Here is a 22247-nt window from a genome sequence, read left to right as displayed (position 1 = left end):
AAAGTTTTTATTTTCAAAATGTCTCTTCTCCATATTTTGTTTCCAAAACGTCCATTATCCAAGAGCTTTTTTATTTATGACAGAATTTTGGAATATGTTATTTTAAGATGTTTTTAATAACAAAAATAGATAACTAAGAAACACGCAGAAAAAATTTCAAGTTTATACAACAGAAATTGTTAAATACATTTTTTACTAATTACCGAAATTTATGCTGATTGGATAAAGGACATTTTGGAACAAAGCGACTCGGTTGTTCTTTCTGCTCTGTTTATTATGTTCATCATGTTCTGGATAGATTTTTGTTATTTGCACAGGACTGAATGTTTTTGTTATAGCATTCCTAGCCTTTGAGGAGAATATAAGTACAGCAAAAGTTAAAGAAAACAGTGGAGTCTTCCACTACGCTAAATTGAAGATAAATTAAAATTGATGGTGATGTATTTTTCTTGTTGTTTCCATTCATTTACATACATTGTCATGATGATGATATGTTGCAGTACATGCTGTTGCGGACCCAGGACCCAGATGAAGGGGTGGCTCTTGAAGCATGTGAATTCTGGCTGTCCCTTGCAGAGCAGCCAGTATGTAAGGAAGCACTGTCCCCACACTTGACAAGGCTTGTACCAGTTCTTGTTCGTGGGATGAAGTATTCGGATATTGACATCATTTTGCTGAAAGGTGATGTAGAGGAAGATGAAGCTGTACCAGATCGAGAGGAAGATATTAGACCAAGGTTTCACAAGTCACGAACACACACTGTGAAACACTCTGATGAGAATGGGGAAGATGAAGGTGCTGGTGATGATGACGATGCAATGGATGATGATAGCTCATTGTCTGATTGGAATCTGCGTTAGTATCACAATGTGAAACAATTTAGAAATTTTCAGTTTTTACCATTCTCATTGTGTTCTTTAATATATTCAGTTCAACTCATGTGGAAGTGAAATCAAACAATGAAAAGCCAGACCAATGTAACAGTATTATGAAAAGGATAGATTACTACTCACCATAACGAGGAGACATTGATTCGCAGACAGGAACACCAAAAAGACTGATTTACATATTTACATGTGAACTTTCAGCCTAAAGGCTTCCTTCTAACAGAGAAAACACACATTCACACAAGCACAACTCACACACAGATGACCAGTGTGTGTGTGTGTGTGCGTGTGTGTTTTAGTGGACAGCTCACATGTACAGCAGACTTTTTGTTGTTCCCGTCTGTGACTCATCTTCTCTATATGCTGAATAGTAGTCTATACTCCACATTTTTTTTTTTTTTTGGAAGTAAATAGTTTATGGTATCCCCAGGGGTATAAAACTGCAAGCTGATCTATTCCAACTCCATATACGTATGGTATGTACTATGTCCAGTTAGGAAATGACGTGACTTTGTGTTCTTTTTGTTTTACTAGAATTTTATATTGAATTGTAGACAGGTACAATGAAAAGACTAGCCTTTTCATTGTGCCTGTCTGCGACTCAACATCTCTTCTACATGAGGAGAACCAATCTATCCTTTTCATAATATTGTTGTTATTCCATCCAGGACTTTCCATTGTTTGAAATTTTTTGAAATTTTATATTAATAATGTGAAAATGAATTTACTGAACAAATTAACCATCTGGATCAGCACAGTGTATATTTTTGATAGTTTCAGACAGACCTACAGATAATTTTCGTCTGAAGATGTGGGTAGGGGTCGGAAGGGTCAAAATTACAGTTGTAATAGGAAATCTGTCTGTCCTCGCTGGTTCTGGAATATCCTTTCCCATTGTCAAATGTCTGCAGATGTGCATGTTCAGAGACTCCAAGGAAGCAGTGCAAAGCCGTCACCACTAATAAGTATCGGTTGTAAATGTTCAGAATTTAGCACCTTTTATGAATATGAGTAAATGTATACCATGTATTCATTCGCATCTTAAGATCATTCTGCTCGGCTTCCAGAGTAGAACTCAACGTGGTTCTTGAGAGGTTTGATCACGTTTAACTTAGTAAAGATGACTCTCAGCTGCTTATTGTTGTCATTGAGTTATGCCTGACAAAGAAACCCCTCCTCCAGTGTTACATGTACGAGGATGCTTGTTGAGCGTTGAGTTTTGTGGCAAATGGCATGAATACAGAACAGAAGTATCACTATACTCAGGTATCAGCACCACTGCTAACAATTACATCAGCTCTAACTAGTAGTGTCTCTGTATATCATATTTTAGAGACTATGATACATTTCTTTCTTTGAAAATTTGTCTCCAAAATTCAGGTGCTTCTTATACTTGAAATTATATAAAAATGTCCAGTGTTTGGTTTAAAATTCCCACCACTTTAAAAATGGCCATATATTCAGTACCGTGTGAAACCTGTATCAGGTAACATGGATTTAACTGGCAGCAGCAGTCCACCGATGCAAAGAACATGAGTTCACAAGCCTCCTAACACTGTCTCCCTACCTGCCCTCCATCACAAACCCAGAACACTGTCTAGCTTATGATGCATCAGTGCAGTCTATGGTGTCAGTGAACTTGAATTGAAAGTGATTTGGGTTATCAGTAACAGTAAAAAAATGTTAGTTTGTAGCTAGTCTCATAATGGAAAAAAAGGTATTAATATGATGCAGGCTATAAATTGAAAGTAATAGCATATGCAGAATAACATGGAAACAGAGCAGCCAAGCAGCATTTTGGCCCTCCACCAACAAAAAACCATTCGTGATAAAAAATCAGGAAGATTGATTGTGCCAATAGAGGACTGAATGCAAAATGGCCAAAACTAGATGGTATATTGAAATGGATTCAGCGACACCGTCGAAATGGCATTGGAATTAATACAAAAATGATTCAAATAAATGCTCATAAGCTAATGCTACAGCGGAATTTAACAGGCTTGAAGGGTGGAGTTGTTTGGTGCTACAGGTTTATGAAGTGTCATTGACTTAGCATGTAAACCAAAACCAAAATATATCAGAAAATGCCATAAGAGTATGAAGAGAAAGTATTATCTTTCCACCACTTTATTATTCAACATCGAAAGAACCATTGTCAAACTAGTCCTAAAATGCACTACACTGTTGTCCTTTCTTGTTGCGCTGATGGTACTAAATTTAATCCAGTGATCATTTTCCAGCTCATAACAATGCCAAAACCTTCTGAAATACCACCAGGTGGTATTCATGTACGTGATGAGGCTGGTATGAAGTTATGGATTAACAGAGTGTGGGAGAGAAGGAAAAGTGCTTCATTGAAGAAGAATTCTCTTCTTGTATTAGATCAGTTTAGTAGTCATTTGAAAAATTCTGTGAAAGAAATATTGAGACAGGGAAATACAGAACTTGCTGTTATTGTGGGAGGAATTACTTCACAATTGCAACCTCTTGATGTCTCAATAAGTAAACCATTTAATGTGTGTATGAGAGAGGAATGTCACAAAATGGTGATGGATGAAAGCAACAATCAAACAAGTGTGTCAGTTGATAAAACAGTGGTCTAGAGTGAGAGAAGACATTGTGAAATCTTTCAATAAGTGCAGCAGAAGTAACGCTCTCGGTGGCAGTGAAGACCATCTTTTGTATGTAGATGACAACAAAGGATTTTAAATGTCAGTTCAGTTTTATAAACTAAGAATTTTTTTAGTCTGGCTTTGCAATCTAATAATAAAAATGTTATATTTTTGCTTAAAAATTAAGATGTGCCTTAGTCTGTAGCATCTTACAGTCCATAAAAAATGGTAATTATTCCGTCGCGGAATTTACCTGAAAAGGTTTTTGTGGAAGTTCAACAATAAAGACTAGAAATGAGCTCTGTAAACTCAACAGTGAATCCAATGACGTCATCTCCAAATTTGCAGTCCTTGTGCTCATAGACCCAACTCAGTCTCCGCCATTGCCCATGTGTCACTTGCATATGTCGGCGAATACAAGTGGACTCTAGTCGCTCAGAAAAGAGAGAGCGAGCGCACACACACACACACACGCACACGAGCACGCATGCGCCCAAGGGAGAATTCGAACCTCAGGCAGTGGGAGCCGCGCGGAGCACGACAAGACACCTCAGACCACATGGCTACCCCGCACACCATACCATTAGAATGACTGATGAGTTAGCAGTGAATATTCTGTGTATACGTACTTTGATTTGGATGTATATTTATACTGGGTGATTCAAAAGTAACTGTACACACTTAACGGATGTAATGAAATGTATGTATTTATGTATCAGAATAAGAGTACAGTGTTTTAGTTTTGTCTGAAATTGCTTTATTTAAAGTTACAGTGCATAATGTAGTTTATAGAAGGCATTACATCATGAGCCAGACAGGGTTTTGGTACGTTGTGTTAACTGCATATCAACTAATGTTGCTTTGTAGACACCCCCCCCCCCCCCCCCTTACACTGCTCAGTTGATTCTGGCATGAAATGCCTTAGCTTACTTGCTTTCGGTGCGGTCCGTTGTATTTTATGGCACTGTTTTACCTTCATTTGTAGTCAGTTGTCAGTAGTTCATAGACTACAGTAATTCGATGCAGTATGATGGTTTATTCAGTGAATATTTGGTATTGGGGGGGGGGGGGATGGTTGGTTGTATAATATAATGTTATAAATCCAAATAGTGACAGTCTTCTTGCGCTTCCTACAGTTTACCATATTGGATATATTGCTCACCTTTGTATTATTCTTGATCATATACAGTCATCATTATGAATTATTCTTGTGGTCCAGCTGTCCTGTCCCACCACCATATCAAGGCGGTCAGGTGGACGCAGTATTTGGTAATTTCCGAAAAGCATTTGACTCGGTGTCACACCTACGCTTATTGTCAATAGTATGATCATATAGGGTAACAATTGAAATTTGTGACTGAATTGAGGACCTTTTGGTAGGGAGGACACAAGCGGCGTCCTTGCTGTTCATGTTGCATATTAATGACCTTGCAGACAATATGAACAGTAATCTCTCACTTCTTGCAGATAATGCAGTTGTCTGTAATGAAGTACTGTCTGAAAGAAACTGCATAAATATTCAGTCAGATCTTGAAAAGATTTCAAAGTGGTAAAAAGATTGGCAACTTGCTTTAAATGTTCATAAGTTTAAAATTGTGCACTTCAGAAAAACGAAAAAATGTAGTATCCTAAGACTCTAATACCAATGAGGCACTGTTGCAATCAGCTAAGTCGTACAAATACACTTCGTAAGAATGTGAAATGGAATGACCACATAGGCTCAGTCATTGGTAATGTAGGTGGTAAACTTTGGTTCACTGGTAAAATACTGGAGAAGTGCAGTCAGTCTGCAAAGGAAATTACTTGCAAATAATTTGTGCAACTGGTTCTAGAATGTTGCTCTAGTGTGTGGGGCCCATACCATAGACTAGCAGAGGATAGTGAACATATACAGAGAAGGGCAGCATGATTGGTCACAGGCTTGTTTAATCCATGGGAGTGTGTCACAGGGATGTTGAACTGAACTGGAAGACTCCCATAAATAGGTGTGAACTATCCTGAGAAAGTCTATTACCAAAGTTTCAAGAACCACCTTTAAATGATTACTCCAAGAATATATTGCAATCCCCAATGTATCTCTCTCTCAGGGATTATGAGGATAAGATTAGAATAATTACAGCGCGCCCACACACACACACACACACACACACACACACACGGCTTTCAATCAGTCGTTCTTCCTGCACTCCATAAGTGAATGGAATGAGAAGACACCCAAAAACTAATACAATGAGATGTACCCTCTGCCATGTAGTTAAACGTGGTTTGCAGAGTATAGATGTTCGTAGATAATATGAACTTTTTCTTCTGGACTTTGATCTGTTGCAGGATGATGCTGAAATGAGATCATGACTACTATTTCAAGCTATGAAATAAACTTTTAATTAATTCTTCTTCTCTTGCAATGGCAGAGCCCCTTAATTACAGCTTGAAATAGCCTAAATCTTCAACACAATTTTTGTGATCCTCTTCTCCAACCCATCCACGACACCACCAACTCACTGTCAAAGCATATCTATATCCCTGTGCAGCGAGTGAGTGGTGCTTATCTCCTGATGACTTGCTGCTGCTCTCTTTCTTAACTGTTTACTCACCCTCTGTACAAACACAGATTGGAACACAGTATATACTGCTTTTTCCTACACCACTTTATCATCTACCACAATAATCTTGAGCATGTACGAATATTGATAGTGAGCAGGGTTTTTGATGAAAAGCCTCATTACACTAAATATCCCTGCACTCAAAATAAAAATGTCATGCCAAATTACCTATTCATATTTATCTATTTTGTTTACTCTAGATGTATTTCATTTATAATCTCATTACTGATTCTTACTCCATAATTCATCATGCTTAAAAAATATTTAGAAAAAACATACATTGTTCATTATGATGACAGTATTATGAAAAGGATAGCTCACTATAAAGCAGAAATGCTGAGCCACAGATAGACAAAATAAAAAGATCTTCAAACAAGTATCTGCTGTGTGGTAATATAGTTGTTATTCCATCCTGGATTTTCCATTGTTTGATTGATCATTATAAGTATCATGGCATATTTAAGCCTTGCACCATGTCATGACTGTTTTACTTGTGCAATGTGTTTACACTTGTTTCTTTGAAATTGCTTAACTTCTCTTAGTAGATGGATAAAATTTGCTCTCTTAGTACTTTATCTCATTTAAGAGATCGATTTTCTTTAACTTAACTGATTCTTAAAACTTGGTTTTATATTCTCTTATACATACTTTCATTACTATTTCCTGTTTCAGAGGAATCCTATATTGAGTGTACCTCCTTTAGTTCCAAGTGCACATCCAAATTTCAAATATTTGTGCATTAATATACATGCAGATGTAAAAGGTCCCCAAGCCCTGTAATTAAGAAAATTATCTAGCCTAACTAGCTGGGCAACCTGTTCTTTGGCATGATCAGTTGTCACTCCAATCCTTTAAAAGGTTACATTGCATAATTGCTGATCCCCTTCTGTGGGTAGACACTGTGCAACCTTACTTTTAATCATGTGAAAGTGCCTCATACAAATTTCCTACTGATGTATGGTACAGGCCGTTTTTTTCCCAAATGTACCTGACCCACGGCCTAGATCAGTCTCTTTTTCATAGATCTTTCTGCCTGCCTTTTTATTTGTACATTCTCTTAACACACGTTTTCTTTCCTTTTTATTTTAAAGCAATAGTAGAGCACCTTGTTATCTTTTCTCCTGTTTTTCCTCCCTTATATCAGTTAGAAGAGATTCCTTCAGATATCAACCTACACTCTGTATTTTCATATGTTACAATCCATTTACTCTAGTTACCTACTTTTATTCAAAGCAAACCCACGTGCTCATAACTGTTATACAGTATTGTGTGTTTGGCATGTCAGCATCCATGCATATTCTGCTTTGCGCCTGCCTGTTCTCCTGAAAAGCTTTGATATGCCTAAATCTGTGTTCACTTAAATTGCTTCCTGTAGTTCTCAACATGTTATGTCACACAAGAGTAGTGCAATATTGTGAAAACTGGGTCAAAGTAAACATACATGACAAAGGTTCCACAGTGGGGCCATTGCTTATGGAAAGGCAAAAATAAAATCGGACCTCCTAAAGGAGAAAAAAGAAAAGGAACAAAATGGATTTGTTGAAATTGAAGAAGAAAAGATGACAGAACACAGAGACAGATTCCCCACCCCACCCACCCCCCAAAAAAAGGAAAGACCCCCACCTGCTTAAGTTCTTCATTCTTCATCGAAATGCCTGAAGATGAAGAGTGTCAACATGCCCAACAGAACAACTTGTTTCGGCTTCACCATACAGGCTCTGAAACTTGACTACAACAAACCCCTATTGTGTACCTGGAGTGAGTGATCCAACACGGAAAGTAAACCGTAATTTGTCAAGTGTAAATCGTTCTTGTCTCAAGTTAGGTCTAATGTCCATGTTTTTCCACCATATGCATAAATTTTCTTCCAAAAAACATCTTTCTTGTAATTAGTCTTCAATTTATTTGATTCATGTGGTAGCTATTGTCTAAAGATATGGCAACTAATCATTATATTAACTATATCTGATTTTTTAATGATAATGTAGCTTGACATAAATGATATTATATCTTACATGCATTTAACAGATGACTATTAACAGTTCATTTCGTTTTATGGTTTGTTTATAATATTGCATAACAGAAATAACATCAGATTTTGCTGTCTTTACTTTACTTTTAACAAAGTAGTGGTTTATAAATGTTCAGCATATCTATGCTGTATAGTGCTTTTTCTTGACCGTTATTGGATCAACCAATAAAACAGCTTTTGGATGAGGTATACTTAGTTTTTATGTGGGTCACTGTAATAAGGAAAAAAATGGTTTCCTTCTGTACATTAGAACTGTGGTGTACTTCTTTGACTAATACTTAGTCATCTGTATTAAATTTCAGCATTCTCGTTGTTGTTGTGTTGTTGTTGTCTTCAGTCCTGAGACTGGTTTGATGCAGCTCTCCATGCTACTCTATCCTGTGCAAGCTTCTTCATCTCCCAGTACCTACTGCAACTACATCCTTCTGAATCTGCTTAGTGTATTCATCTCTTGGTCTCCCTCTATGATTTTTACCCTCCACGCTGCCCTCCAGTACTAAATTGGTGATCCCTTGATGCCTCAGAACATGTTCTACCAACTGATCCCTTCTTCTAGTCAAGTTGTGCCACAAACTCCTCTTCTCATTGTATTTTGCTGATGGGTTTTTCAGCTGTTTGCTGTAAATGATTCCTTACTACATCTCCTAAATTTTCTCTTCCTATCTCTTCGTATGGTATTTTTGTTTAGTCATTTAAATAATTTAAGCAAGGACTTACCAATAAATTTATGCTTCATTACTTCCACTGGGTATAAACCTGGAGATAGATGTGGTAACTCATTACATATAACGTGAAATGCCGATATCATTTGTGCCCAAGTGGTATGTTTGGTAGGGCAACATGTCCTGTACAACCTTCAAATTTCCTTCATAATACATTCATATGGGTTCGGTTTTGGGCTATGCTTTGATATAGTATGTACGTCGTACCAAGCTTAAGAACTCCTTGAAATTTTTACTTGTAAATTGTGTACCATTGTCAGTTAAGTCTTTTCATTTTCCCAACATCCGCAAAGTAATTACGCATCCAGTTAATCGCTGTACCTGTGTTTGTGTGCTTAATCGAATATAGTGTGATACATTTTGACCAACATCGTAAAATAATGTAAATATGTTACACCTCCCCCAACCGTCTCAGAAGGGCTGTAAAAATCCGATGCCATTTTTAAGTCGTGTGAACTCTTCAGTAAAATAGTATAAATTGTGTAATTAATGCTACTGTTATCCTCCTCAGCTTTTTGACAATTTTGGCATCTCCAGTAAAACTTTTTCATATGTTTTCCACATTTATATGTACCAAAGTGACCATAGCCTTTAAGTGTGAACCATAGTAACTGGATCTGAGTGGATAGCTTCCGATATTGCATGTGTGCATTTGTTCTCCAGAATAACATTTTATTCACAAGTGCCCATAGGTGTTGTTCTAATGATGATAATGATTCTGATTAACAGTGTTGAAGTTTACTTTTAAAATAGTCATCCTCCCCTAATCCTTGTCTTATCTGCCCTAAGTTTTTTACTTCATTCTTTGTATAGCTTAAACTTAAGAAATTAATTAAAAAGGCTACTCCAGGTGCTTTAGTTCTTCTTGTATCTTTCATACCCAGAGGTAACCTTGACAAGGCATCTGGAACTTGATTTGTAAAACCCTTTATACATTTTATGTTTATGGTTAACCGTTGAAGAAACAATACCCATCTTATCAAACGCATGTGCATCTGCTTTCCATTAAGAAGTTAAGCGCTTTGATGATCAGTGTGTACTACCAAGTGTGAATGCCAAATAAGTGTTTCACATTTTTGTGTACTCCAAATGACAGCTAATAATTCCCTCTTGTTTGTAGTGCAGGTCTCTGTTTGAGTAATGTAAGTAAACATAGATCATTCATTTCTTGTCCGTGTACATATCTATAATAGGATCCTGCTGGTCCCAAAAATGAATGTAACTGTTTTACATTATGTGGTTTTGGATAATCCTTAATAGCTTTTATTCAGTCCAAGCCTGGTTTTATACAATTTGTTCACACTATAGTTCAATTCTTTTATCTTCGCGGCTCGCGCATGCCCGCCCAGACGCGGGAGATTGCTGCGTTGCCAGTTGCAGACGACGCATGCGCCAATAGAAGCAGCACCATAGTATAGCAAAGTTCGCAAGCTTACGTTTAAGGGGGAGCGCACAGTTCATGAAGTAAAGCCACCACGCCCGCATAAACCCTTCCGCTGCTACAAAGACGTGCTCCCTGCATTCCGCGCTGTGTGCGATTTTGTCACTGCACTGCTCGCATGTGCAGACACATCGTGTTCAGACTGCTTTGACACTCTTATCATTCGATTCTACAAAAACTATTTGGCTTAAAAATTAGATTTTTACACATCTTCTTGACTGATACCTTCCCCCCATAAATGACTTAATTTTGTTTCGATGTTCAACACAGTTATTATGCAGCATTAAATATAGTAAACCATTGTACGAAATTTTGAAGAGTTTGCAGAGGTAAAAGTCCATAGAGTATACTTTCCGTATGGTCGATTTTAGTTGCCACAATGTTGAGAATGAAATGTGGACAAGATACCTAAATTTCATATAAAATTTACTGTATAACAATATCTCATTTAAGTAACACATAGGTGTTGTATGTAATATTGAGAAATATTCCGTCTTTCGCGACTGTAACAAAAGTTTTATTTACATTGAGCATGTTTGGCTTTATTTTAAAGCACTTCAATCGATCAAAAGGAAGTAGACAAAATACATTAAACAAAACTGTGGACTTACAAAAACATTAGGACTTGAATATACCGTCTATCAGTGAAGTGCTCTGAGCTATGTCAAATATAATTTTTGTGTGTGGCACACACAACCATCATTTAATTGCTAAAACACTGATCAGCCAACACAAACGTTTAATATTGTGTTACCGCAGCACAAAACTATGAAAGGTGACTTGGCAATGGAAGAGACAAAATACTGTTCACTGAAGATGCTTCAAAAGAGAGAAACGCGTCTGGTCTAAATAAGTCGCTTATTACAGTTGCAGAAGAGGAATATATTTCAGTACCATTCGTAAAACTGCGACTGTGGAACAAAAACAAGAAAGAGAACATGAGTACCATTGTGTATGTGCCATACCTTTCATTGATTGAAGTGCTTTAAAATAAAACCGAACGCGTCCGGCGTAAATAAAACTTTTATTACAGTCACGAAAGACTGAATATTCCTCAATATTACATACGACACCTATATGGTGCTTAAATTAAATGGAGATATTGTTATACAATAAATTTTATATGAAATTTAGGTATCTTGTCCACATTTCATTCTCAACATTGTGGCAACTAAAATCGACCATACGGAAAGTATACGCTATGGACTTCTACCTCTGCAAACTCTTCAAAATTTCGTGCAATGGTTTACTACATTTAATGCTGCATAATAACTGCGTTGAACATCGAAACAAAATTAAGTCATTTATGGGGGGAAGGTATCAGTCAAGAAGACGTGTGAAAATCAAAATTTTGGGCCAAATAGTTTTTGTGGAATCGAATGATAAGTGTGTCAAAGCAGTGGGAACACAATGTGTCTGCACAGGCGAGCAGTGCAGTGATGACAAAATTGCGCACAGCGCGGAATGCAGGGAGCACGTGTCTGCAGCAGCGAAAGGGTTAATGAAGAGACAAAACACTAGAAATTTAAAAAAAATTGCATTCAAACTAATATAATTCGTGAAGTAGGGCACTTCAATATTGTTTTTAAATAATGAAAATAGTAATCACCGCACAAGGTTTGAACTCATAACCTTCCGCGTAGAAGCCCAATACCTTAACCGTTACGCTAACGCAGCTCGTCTGACTACAGAACGCCATGAGGACTCTAACAAGTCATGCAAAATACTGACAAACACTGTTGGTATGACTATGAATTACTCAAGCTTTTTCGAAGTACAATAGGAAATAAACAATTACCGCTGTTCTTTATTGCGAAAAAGCGGTTCGTGAGATTGATACAAACACCTTTCCTTGCTATTGCCTGAATTAGGAGTCTTATTGCTTGTTTGCTTTAATTAATTAATGGAATATGAAGCAATCGGTGTAAAGAATGCTTTATCCAAACTTTCTATAAAAGAAAGTCTGCTATCAAGACATTGCTTTTGTTCTATTACTTTATTTATCACTGAACGTTTCTAAAACTGAAGACACTCGTCCATGCTCTGCACTGCAGTCGAGATCTGGCAACGTCATTCTCTGTTCATCGGCTGACTGTGTTTTGTGACGTCAGATGTGCAGAACGAACCTAAACTCGGCCGCCAACATAAATGACGTGCACTTTAGGTGTTCCAGAAACTTTATCTTCGCAACCTAAATGTTACGTTGCTAATTTAATAGTTATTCATTTTTCATAGAATTTTTGTGAATACTTGGTTAATAAAGCACAGTGTTCCTCTCAAGTCTTGTGTACTAATAAAACATTGTCTACCCAAATTAAAAGTTCTTGTAACAGTTCTCTTCCCAGAGCTTGATAAAGCGCTCCAGTAAACACTGAAATAGAAATATTTAGTTCGAAAGATAACACTTTAAGTTGATAAGACTCCCAATTGCATAAAAATGCTGTATGCTGTTCAGAATCTTAATTTAATCTTACCTACCAGTAGCAGTTCATCAGATCTATTGAGCGAAAGTATTTGACTTCTTTGAACTTTGCCAATAACTCTTATACTTATAGACCAAATCGCATTCAGTTTCTGTGCATCTATGTAATGTTTGTGTGTCCAACATAAGTCACTCTCTGCCTGAAGCTGACTAATCCACTAATAATGGATTACTGTAAACAGTGTTCTATTACTTGGTTGTCTATCATTTTGCCGATTTCTTCTTGTACCACTGTTTTTAAACTTATAAGGTGCTAGATAAGATTTGCAAAAGAATGGTTCTTTATCATCTTAAAACTGCGTATATAGTCACCCATAATGCCTCATTTGTCTGTAAAAACTGCCGCACAATTGCATATATTTTGATATAAATCATCCTTTTATTGTTCTGTTGATAAATCAGTTGGTGTATGTTAGCAGGAGACAGTTGATGTAAAGCTGTTGTACTGTCTTCTTCTAATGTTTTGGCACTAGCCACTAAACACAGCTACGTTAATAATTGGTTTTCATTGCTTACTAATGGATTTGGTTTATAAGATAATGCAACATTATAATAATCTAAATGTTGTAAAAGTATCCAAAGTCACTTTGTACTTATCCAGCAATTCTACACCTAATAATATTTGCATATTTATGCTAAGCACTAAAAGTAATGTCTGTATAAAAAAGAATGGTCCTACATTTATAATTGTTCAGGTTTCTTGTTTAAGTAATTGTATCAGTAATTCCTACTGTACACACATGTTACTGGTAAAATAGGAAATCCTTTTTACAGTCACTAATTCTTCTGAATCGATATAAATTTCTACTTTTCTGTGTGCTACTTCCCCACTACTATAGGTTTTTGTACAATTTCCTTCTGACAACCATTCTGTCGTAAGCATTTCATGATTATAAGCAACAAATGTTTCTATGTACAGGCCGAATACTGATTGGTTTCGTCCTCGATTTTGGCCCATTATCCAGAACTCTCTCTCTTTCCTGTAATTATAATTGGACAATTATTCTGAACTATATTTGTACTAGGACTAGTTATGTCCCCATTCTTAGGATTAGTGTTTGTGCTAGATGTATTATGGGATACAAAAACTTGTGAATTATCATGTTTCTTGTCATGGGTTGTTGTCTTATTTAGATCGTTGTGTACTGTCCTCTAATTAGCTTCTCTTTACTTTGCAAATGGCTCAAGAAAGATTTATCATTTTTGTTCACTTTTATGAAAACGCTCATTTCTTTTTGTGTTTAGCATATCTAATCCATCTATGAAGTGAAGTGAGAAAATCATTAATGCTAGTCCATCCTCTATACCATATCCCTTATTGTACATAGTGTTATAGCCATCCCATTAATACCTTTATCAGAGGTGATCAGTGTAATGGATAATCTAAATATTTAGCTGTTGTAAGATGACACTCAATTTACCTCTTATAAGTACCCCAAGAACTATTGTAATGTTTTGGAGCTAATAATCTGTTAATTTTTCCTGTGTGCTTGAACAGCAGTACTTTTTTGCTTCAAACTGTCTTGTAAATCTTGCCAAGTGGGCCTTACCCTGTGCCACTGCATATCCGTTTAAATAACTTAATGTAAAATAAATTTTCTTGAGGTTATCCCACCTACTCAGTAATGATTGTAAGAAAATTCTTAAAAAGTATATCAGGTGAGCCTCCATCTCCGGCTTAAATTTAGGAAATTGGTCTGTCAAATTTAAACCACCTGCAATTTGCAACTCTCTCGAAATATCTTTAGAGACGCCTATATTACTTGTTTACTTACCATTGCCTTCTGAGTTTCTCCTAATATGTCCCGTATCTTTCGAAATTTCTGTTGATGGTTAACATTGTCATCCATAGAAGTTGTCTTACATTTACTTGATTCAACTGTATATTGTAATTTTTGTTCAACAAATGCTTGTAACCTTTCTTCCAAACTAGTTAAGGTAGAGTGTCAGCTTGACATCCTATCTTGTTCTGATCTTCTCATTTCTTCATGTTTGAAATTTCGGTGTGTTCCGACTTAGTTTTGATTTACATCTTAAAAATATTCCGGGAACTCGTTAGAAACTACTGAATATACTTCAGATAGTAGATTTTCTGTTTAACATATTAACTTTGCGTTCTAATTCTGTTAATTTACTTTCATGTACTGTGAGCTTAGACGTGAATTAAGTTCTAAGAATTTCCTCCAACACTCTGTTATTCATGTCCGATGATGATGATGATGATGATGATGATAATAATAATAATAATATCCTTAGTCTTATTATTAATATTGTCAAGTAATATTTTATTACTTTGTACAATTTTATTGTTGTTAGCTTCCAACAGTCTTACTCTAATCCATTAATTTTCTATTATTATTCTCTATCATACTCTTTTCTTCTACAGATTTAAGTTGAAGTTGTTATATCTACCTTTCCCATCTCAGTTTATGCCTGTTTTTACATGCAAAATTACAGCTGAGACGTCTATACAATAGTTCAGTAGTTGATGTGTAGCAATATACTTAATTCCTAATATACTATTACTATCTACATTCAATTACATGAATCGGGTATTTTATAGGATACTAAAAATAATTTATTCTTCTCACCAATTTTTGCTGTATCAAAGGTAGATGCAAGTTGCCAATGCAATGTCAACGTCTGCATAGTTGTTTTTGGCTGCTGCTGCTGCAACTGCCGTTTAACTCACAACACTGCTTGTCTGCTTGTAGTCGATGACTATGTGATGATTGATGATGCATTGTCTGCTATCTCCAATAGCATTGGGTATCTTGTTCCCAAACTCTCCTGTAATGGTGTGTGTGTCACAAATGTATGTACATCATCATAATTTGTTGCTGAATGTTTCTTATACCCACAATATATTACTCCTTTCCAAGTGAAAATAAATTTCAGACATCCAGATAACGTTTTTTGAATGAAGTTGGTTAATAATAATAAAAAGGCAGACTGTTGCTGTTGCATAGTTGCTAAGGGCAAAAAATACAATTTTCTTGATGTTATGTCAAAATCTTTGAAATTTATCCAATAAATTGTGATCTCCTCAGTACCCCTGCTTTGTTTCGCTGGTTTGTCTCCACATACGGTGGAAAAAAAAGAAGTTGCTGGTTATATAACGTTATAAATCCAGACAGTGGCGTATTTCAGCTGCTGCTTGTGCTTGGTATGTTTCACCGTGTTGTATCTGTCACTCACTTTTATATTATTCTTGATTATGTACGGTTGCATTTATGAACTTTTCTGGTGGTCAAGCTACTCTGTCCCACAGCTGTGTACGAACTATCTCTCTTCTGCTGGACTTTGATCTCTTGCAGGGTGATGCTGAGATTTGAAATCATGATGATTTCTTCGACCAACGAAATAAACGTCACTTTTCTGTATTTTAAATTCTTCTACTCTCACAAAGACAGATCCGCTTAATTACAACCCGAAATAGTCCAAACATTCAACTCTGTATTATACATGAGACGCGTATGCCGTACATCAAAGTTCCATCATTTTACATCAAAAAGTTATTCATTTGTTTCGGGTCCTTGTTGACATTGTTGATGGCCCTCTTCTCCAAGCCACCCATGACACCACCAATTCAGAGTGTCAAAGGGTATCTATATCCATGTGGAGCAAATGGATGTTGCTTATCCCTTGAAGACTCACCATTGCTGTTGTTCTTACTGCTCACGCACCCTCTATCGCAAAAACAGACTGGGGCGCACAGTATCTGCTCCTTTTTACTACAATACTTACCATTATCAGCTAACATGCTCGTCTTTTGCCGGTACGAATATTAATAGTGGAGCAGGGGTATTGATCGAACTCCCTGTTACCTTACAGTGGATATGCACCTCCTCCAGTATGAATATTAACAGTGTAGCAGAGTATTCGATAAAACTGCCTGTCGTGCTACAGCGGATATGCACCTCCTTTACAGTGCAGCAGAAGGCAATGCAGCAGCTGCTAGACAACGGTATATGGAGTTGTTTCCAAACAGAAGAGTACGAAACCATCAGACTTTAACGGCTATGGACTGGAATTTAAGGTAATATGGTGTGTGTAATGCGCCATGGCTAGATCGGCTTCAGCTGGATGGGGTGGTTGTTGAGAACATCCTGGAATTGGTAGATGAAGGTCCAACCATAAGTAACTACCATAAGAGTGCCAAAGTATGGGTTCCTCTGTCGGCTGAATGTGCCTGCTTTGGAGATAGGAATTCCACCCATTTCACCTACAGAAGGTACAGGGGCTGACACCCATATATTAGTTCTGGACCTCAGAATTTCTGTCAGTGGTTACTCAAGCATCAGACCACGGAATGGGTTACTGCAGTGGTTAGCCCACAGGACTCACATTCAGGACGCGACGGTTGGCTCATATCCTGCCATCTTGATTTAGATTTTCCGTGGTATTCTTAAATCACTTAAGGCAGATGCCAGAATGGTTCCTTCGAAAGAGCATAGTTACTTTCCTTCTCCATCCCTCCCTAATCTGATCTTGTGCTCAGTCTGTAATGACCTCATTATCAACAGACATTGAACACTAATTTCCCCCCCCCCCCCACACACACACACACACACACACACCTCCTGCCTTCTTGCTTGAGCGCCGTAGTGCTGATCCACTGTTCGGCTGCTATGTTTACGGATGAAAGTCTTTTTAACTGTACAGGTATCAGAAACACTTATTACGTACCCATGTTGGTGTACGAGAATCCTTGCAGAACTACAGCATGAAGATATCAATATCATTTTCCTGTGAACATTTGATGTGGGATAATAGTTGGTTACTCATACCACATGTTATTCATCAGCACCTGACTGGCAGTGTGTCTACAGTTTTTGGAACATAAATTAGGCGATGTAGTTCATGATGTTAGACTCTCTACACAAAGCAGCTTATAGTTCATACACGGCTGTGTCCCTCCACCCTTCAGTCTGGAGGCAAGAGAGTATCTCGGTGGTGCTTTCGCCAGTGAGCGGATAGATCGTGCAGGACCAGTAGCTTGGCCTACCAGATCTCCGAATCTTAACCCCCAGGACTTCTAGCCTTAGGACATCTCAAGGAGCTCGTGTATGGTGTTGCAGTTGGGAATGTAGCACAACTAGAGCATCGAATTGAAAATGACTGTGCAGAATGAGATGAATGGTGCCCACAACATTCAGACAGTGGAAATACGTTGAGCATGTCACTGACTTCATGTAGATGAACATCACTTTGACCATGTTTTGGGATAAATATACAGTACATAGTTCTGTTGAATTTAAGTCTCTTCATGTCGCTGCTGTCTGAGAAGAATTAGTTTCGTGTTGTGTATGTTGTACTTGTGATCCCTGTCTGTTGCACAACTCTAAAATAAAGCTTGCACAACTCTAAAATAAAGCTATTTTGGACAAAACTTGATTTAACATTTTACTCTTATTTTGATGCATACAGTACACTTACAATGAGTATACAGTTACTTTTGAATCCACACTCACTGTGTGTGTGTGTGTGTGTGTGTGTGTGTGTGTGTGTGTGTGTGTGTGTGTAAAAGTAAAACAGTCTTTAAAATATGTACAGAAAGAAATGATAGCCTAAGCAGTAAAATTTGCTCATAAACATAAGTTTTCCTTGCATAAAAGAGCACAGAAATAGCACACTTTTCGGTCACAGGGATATAATGGTGATGCTGCTCTATGCCCGATTTTAGTTTGATGCCTGGTGGAGGTAGGATAAACAAGAATACAACTTTGTTTGGATTAGTCGACATTTGTGTGTTTTTCATCTGAAGCTTGGACTCTAGCTTGAAACTTAGTTTGGACATCACTCCTCTAATGGAACACATTTTTGATTGCGTACACTACATCAATGATTTATTTTCTTATTACACCCTCTGCAGTCTCAAGACACCACTTCGTTAGGCCATCTGATCCCGACAGTCAGTCATTTCACCTTACTTCACTGCAGCAAGACTGTGTATCATCTTCTGTACTAGCAAGAAATCATAATTAACCTTACACTCCCGCATGCTTCAGTGAGAGAGAACCAGTTGACAAGTATGAAGTGAATGCAGCTGCTCAACTCTGACTTGTCATACCCATAGAACTACAGGGGGAATGAAGAAGCCTGTTAGCACTGATGATACAGCGGCGCTTTGATTTTTAAAGTATGCAACCTGCAATATTAGACTTGTACTCTCTCCATTTTCGATCTCTAATCAACAGGACACCGATATTGATATAAATCTACTGCTTGATACATACTTCATAATCACCTTAACATACCTTCTTTTATGCTGTATTCAATAAATATTTTCCATTTCATAAACAAATATTAGTATACCAAAAGTAGATTTATACATCAGTTATGGAATTCTTGGAGTAAAATAGATTACATCAGAAGTTAAATCTTGTTTCTTTACAGTATGCATCATATTCTCTTTTGTGTATGTCTGTTGCACTAATGTGACCAGAAGAAAATAGATTGTAGCGTTTGTTGCATTGCTGTGTGTATGAAAGTTGCACTCCAACAAATATGACTAAGATAAAAAAAAAATTATTTTCACAGGGAAATGCAGTGCTGCAGCATTGGATGTCCTGGCAAATGTATTCCGAGAGGAACTGTTACCTGTTCTGGTGCCTATATTGAAGGAGACACTATTTCATCAAGAATGGGAAATAAAAGAATCGGGAATACTTGCTCTAGGTGCCATTGCTGAAGGTACAGAAACCTTGATATCTCTCTCTCTCCCTCCCTCCCTCTCTCTCCCTCCCTCTCTCTCTCTCTCCCTCCCTCCCTCTCTCTCCCTCCCTCTCTCTCTCTCTCCCTCCCTCCCTCCCTCCCTCCCTCCCTCCCTCCCTCCCTCCCTCCCTCCCTCTCTTTTTCTCTGATTAGAGGATAAAACACGTAGCAGTCGTGTGCATGTCAAGATCTCTCTGTCTGTTCACAAGAAAAGTCTTATCGATTTGATGGTATAATAGTTACTACAGTCCAAACACATGCAAATATGAAGACAATTGAATCTTAACTTCAGTTTTTGCTGAAATGTTTACACATCTGATAGCAGTCTTAGATGCAGAGAGTATATCTTGAATCACTTTATTTGTTTGCAAAGAATAAAATGAAAATTCCAGTTACATGCACTTTCCACATTCAACTACAGGGAACTGGTAAATAAAAACCCTGTATGTTCCTTGAAAATTGTACCTAAAATATTTGTGGTTGGCCTGTAGGCCAGTAGAACAGTTTCATGAACAAATTCAAATACAAAGAAAGAAATGGTATTTTTAAAAAGTCTTCTGCCTTGCATATTCTGATGTAAGAAAATAATATTATTAATAAGCGTCTGATTGAGAAGGGGAAGCAGCGTATACTTGTGTGGCTCCCTTTCCCGTTTAGAAAGTGCTGCGTACCGTTGTGGAACAGCGAGGCTTTGTGCAAGCGATGTAGGATTTGAGAAGTGAAGTTTGCTAAGAAATTCCCGGATGTCACTCACACTGAAAATGTACCTAAGGGCCAGTTTACAACAAGAGTTTGAAAAATATTACGAGGGGAGGGGGAAGTAGTATGTTAATGTTGGCCTAGACTGTTCTGTCCACACGACACTTTGGACAGGGTTGGACCCTTGGCACATAGAAAGTAAATGATCAAGGTTGTCAAACAACTAAAGCAAACACAAATTTAGAGTAATTGACATTATTATTATGAGCTTGGATTTGAAACACACATAACATGCTAACACTTACGTCAATAACAGTGACAGAGCCTGAGTGGTTTGTAATGTCCATAAAAGTATAAATCACTTAGAAATGTCCATTCATTAACCACTGTGTGTTTTTCACACATACTAGTCTCACATGCAACAAAATAACAGTATTTCTCAATTTACTTAAACAAATTACAAATCTTATAATGACACCTATGTAACAGTGCGTCCGTGTTATACAGGAGATAAAAAGTGTGATATTGTCCGCTAGTGGACGATGGGTTGCGCACTTGTTTTTTATAATATTCAAATGTCTTCAGAGTCTGTCTTTAATATTGATGTTACTACATGGACACTGAATTAGTCTAGGCGCGTCAGTGGCACTAGATTGATTTCTCCTTGTAAATCGTCAAAATACAGCATTACAATGCGTAGTTAAATATTATACATTGGCAAATAAATGGCTCTTGGCCTGTTTCATTACTCAAATCAGTGTTTTGTGTGATGAGATGTGGCGGTGTGCATCATCTCAATATAACATTGTTTTCCTTCACATCTTGATCAAATAATGAAATGATTCACTTAAATGTATGAGATACGATCTTTTCATAGCACATATTGTCAAGTTGTACCATGCACTGTGACTTTGTAATGATGGGACATACACCTTACATACTGTTGGAGGAGGGGACCCAAAAAGCATCTTTACTACAGGGCCTGGAAGACGACATGCAGTTAATTTCAACATCTCTAAATTCAAGGTATAACTGTGAAATGTGTCCTATGTGCTGGTTTTAATTGTGTATGAAAGCCACTTCCTGCTCCACTCGCATTTTTGGTAGCTGCTATAGCAGCAGTGGCCCCATTCTCACCTGTTGAAAATCTTTTAATTAGAAATGTGTTAATAGCAGTGACTAGTGCATTGTGCAATCATGTTGCTCTGTTCCAAGAAACCTACATACAATGTTGAAACCCACGTCCGGCCATCCTGATGTAGGTTTCCCATGATTTCTCTAAATCACTTCAGACAAATTCGAGATGGTTCCTTTGAAAGGGCACAGCCAATTTCCTTCCTATCCTTCCCTAATCTGTACTTGTACTCCGTCTCTAATGACCTTGTTGTCGATAGGATGTTAAACACTAATCTCCTCCTCCTCCTCCTCCTCCTCCTCCTCCATCACCACCTACATACAATTTGATCTCATGCGAAGGAACAAAGAACATTTTAACACCCTGTATTTTGTGTACAACTTTTCCAGATATATTAAAATAAGTCTTTTCTGCATGTGATCCTTATCTACCATGAAGGAAGCATAAGCTTTGTTTACTGCACAGAGTCTTGAAAAATTTCTGTTCACATAAAACATCACTCCGTCTAGTTTCACAGTGTCAAGTGAACATCTTTTGAGCACTTTTGCTTTCTGTATTTAACTGTTCTTTTTACATGTACTGTGTGCTCTGTGACACCAGAAGTAGCTGCTACTGTTGACAGTGCTCTGCGAAGGTGAAGCAAGTGTTGAAATGAATCTGTTCTCTGTGAGTTGAACTTCTTCATTTCTGAGTGTGGAACTCCATTACATTGGAAAAATGTTTTGCACTGTTCACATGGGCACCCCACAAAATACAGGGCTTTTATAAATGTTCTTTGTTTCTTCGCAGGGGACCAAATCATATGAAGGTTTCTTGGAACACAGGTAGAGTACAGTAAGGACAGTGCACCATGCTTTTCTTGTTACAACTGTTAACAGGGTTCTAATGAAGATATTTTCAACAGATGCAAATGGTAC

The 22247-nt window shown here is 37.3% G+C and overlaps 1 protein-coding gene across 2 annotated transcripts in view; it reads left to right on the top strand.

The window, feature by feature from the left end:
• LOC126263146 (transportin-1) overlaps positions 1-22247 on the top strand; it is a 148936-nt gene that overhangs the window by 71883 nt on the left and 54806 nt on the right. For both annotated transcript variants that reach the window (XM_049960180.1, XM_049960181.1), the window contains exons 8-9: positions 501-855; positions 19323-19475. In XM_049960180.1, the coding sequence (XP_049816137.1) occupies positions 501-855; positions 19323-19475 (508 nt within the window). The remainder of the gene's footprint in view (positions 1-500; positions 856-19322; positions 19476-22247) is intronic.

Source organism: Schistocerca nitens, chromosome 6, assembly GCF_023898315.1.
Source record: "Schistocerca nitens isolate TAMUIC-IGC-003100 chromosome 6, iqSchNite1.1, whole genome shotgun sequence".
Lineage (NCBI taxonomy): Eukaryota > Metazoa > Arthropoda > Insecta > Orthoptera > Acrididae > Schistocerca > Schistocerca nitens.
The sequence above is the reverse complement of the archived record's forward strand: the minus strand, read 5'-3'. Positions and strand labels throughout refer to the sequence as shown.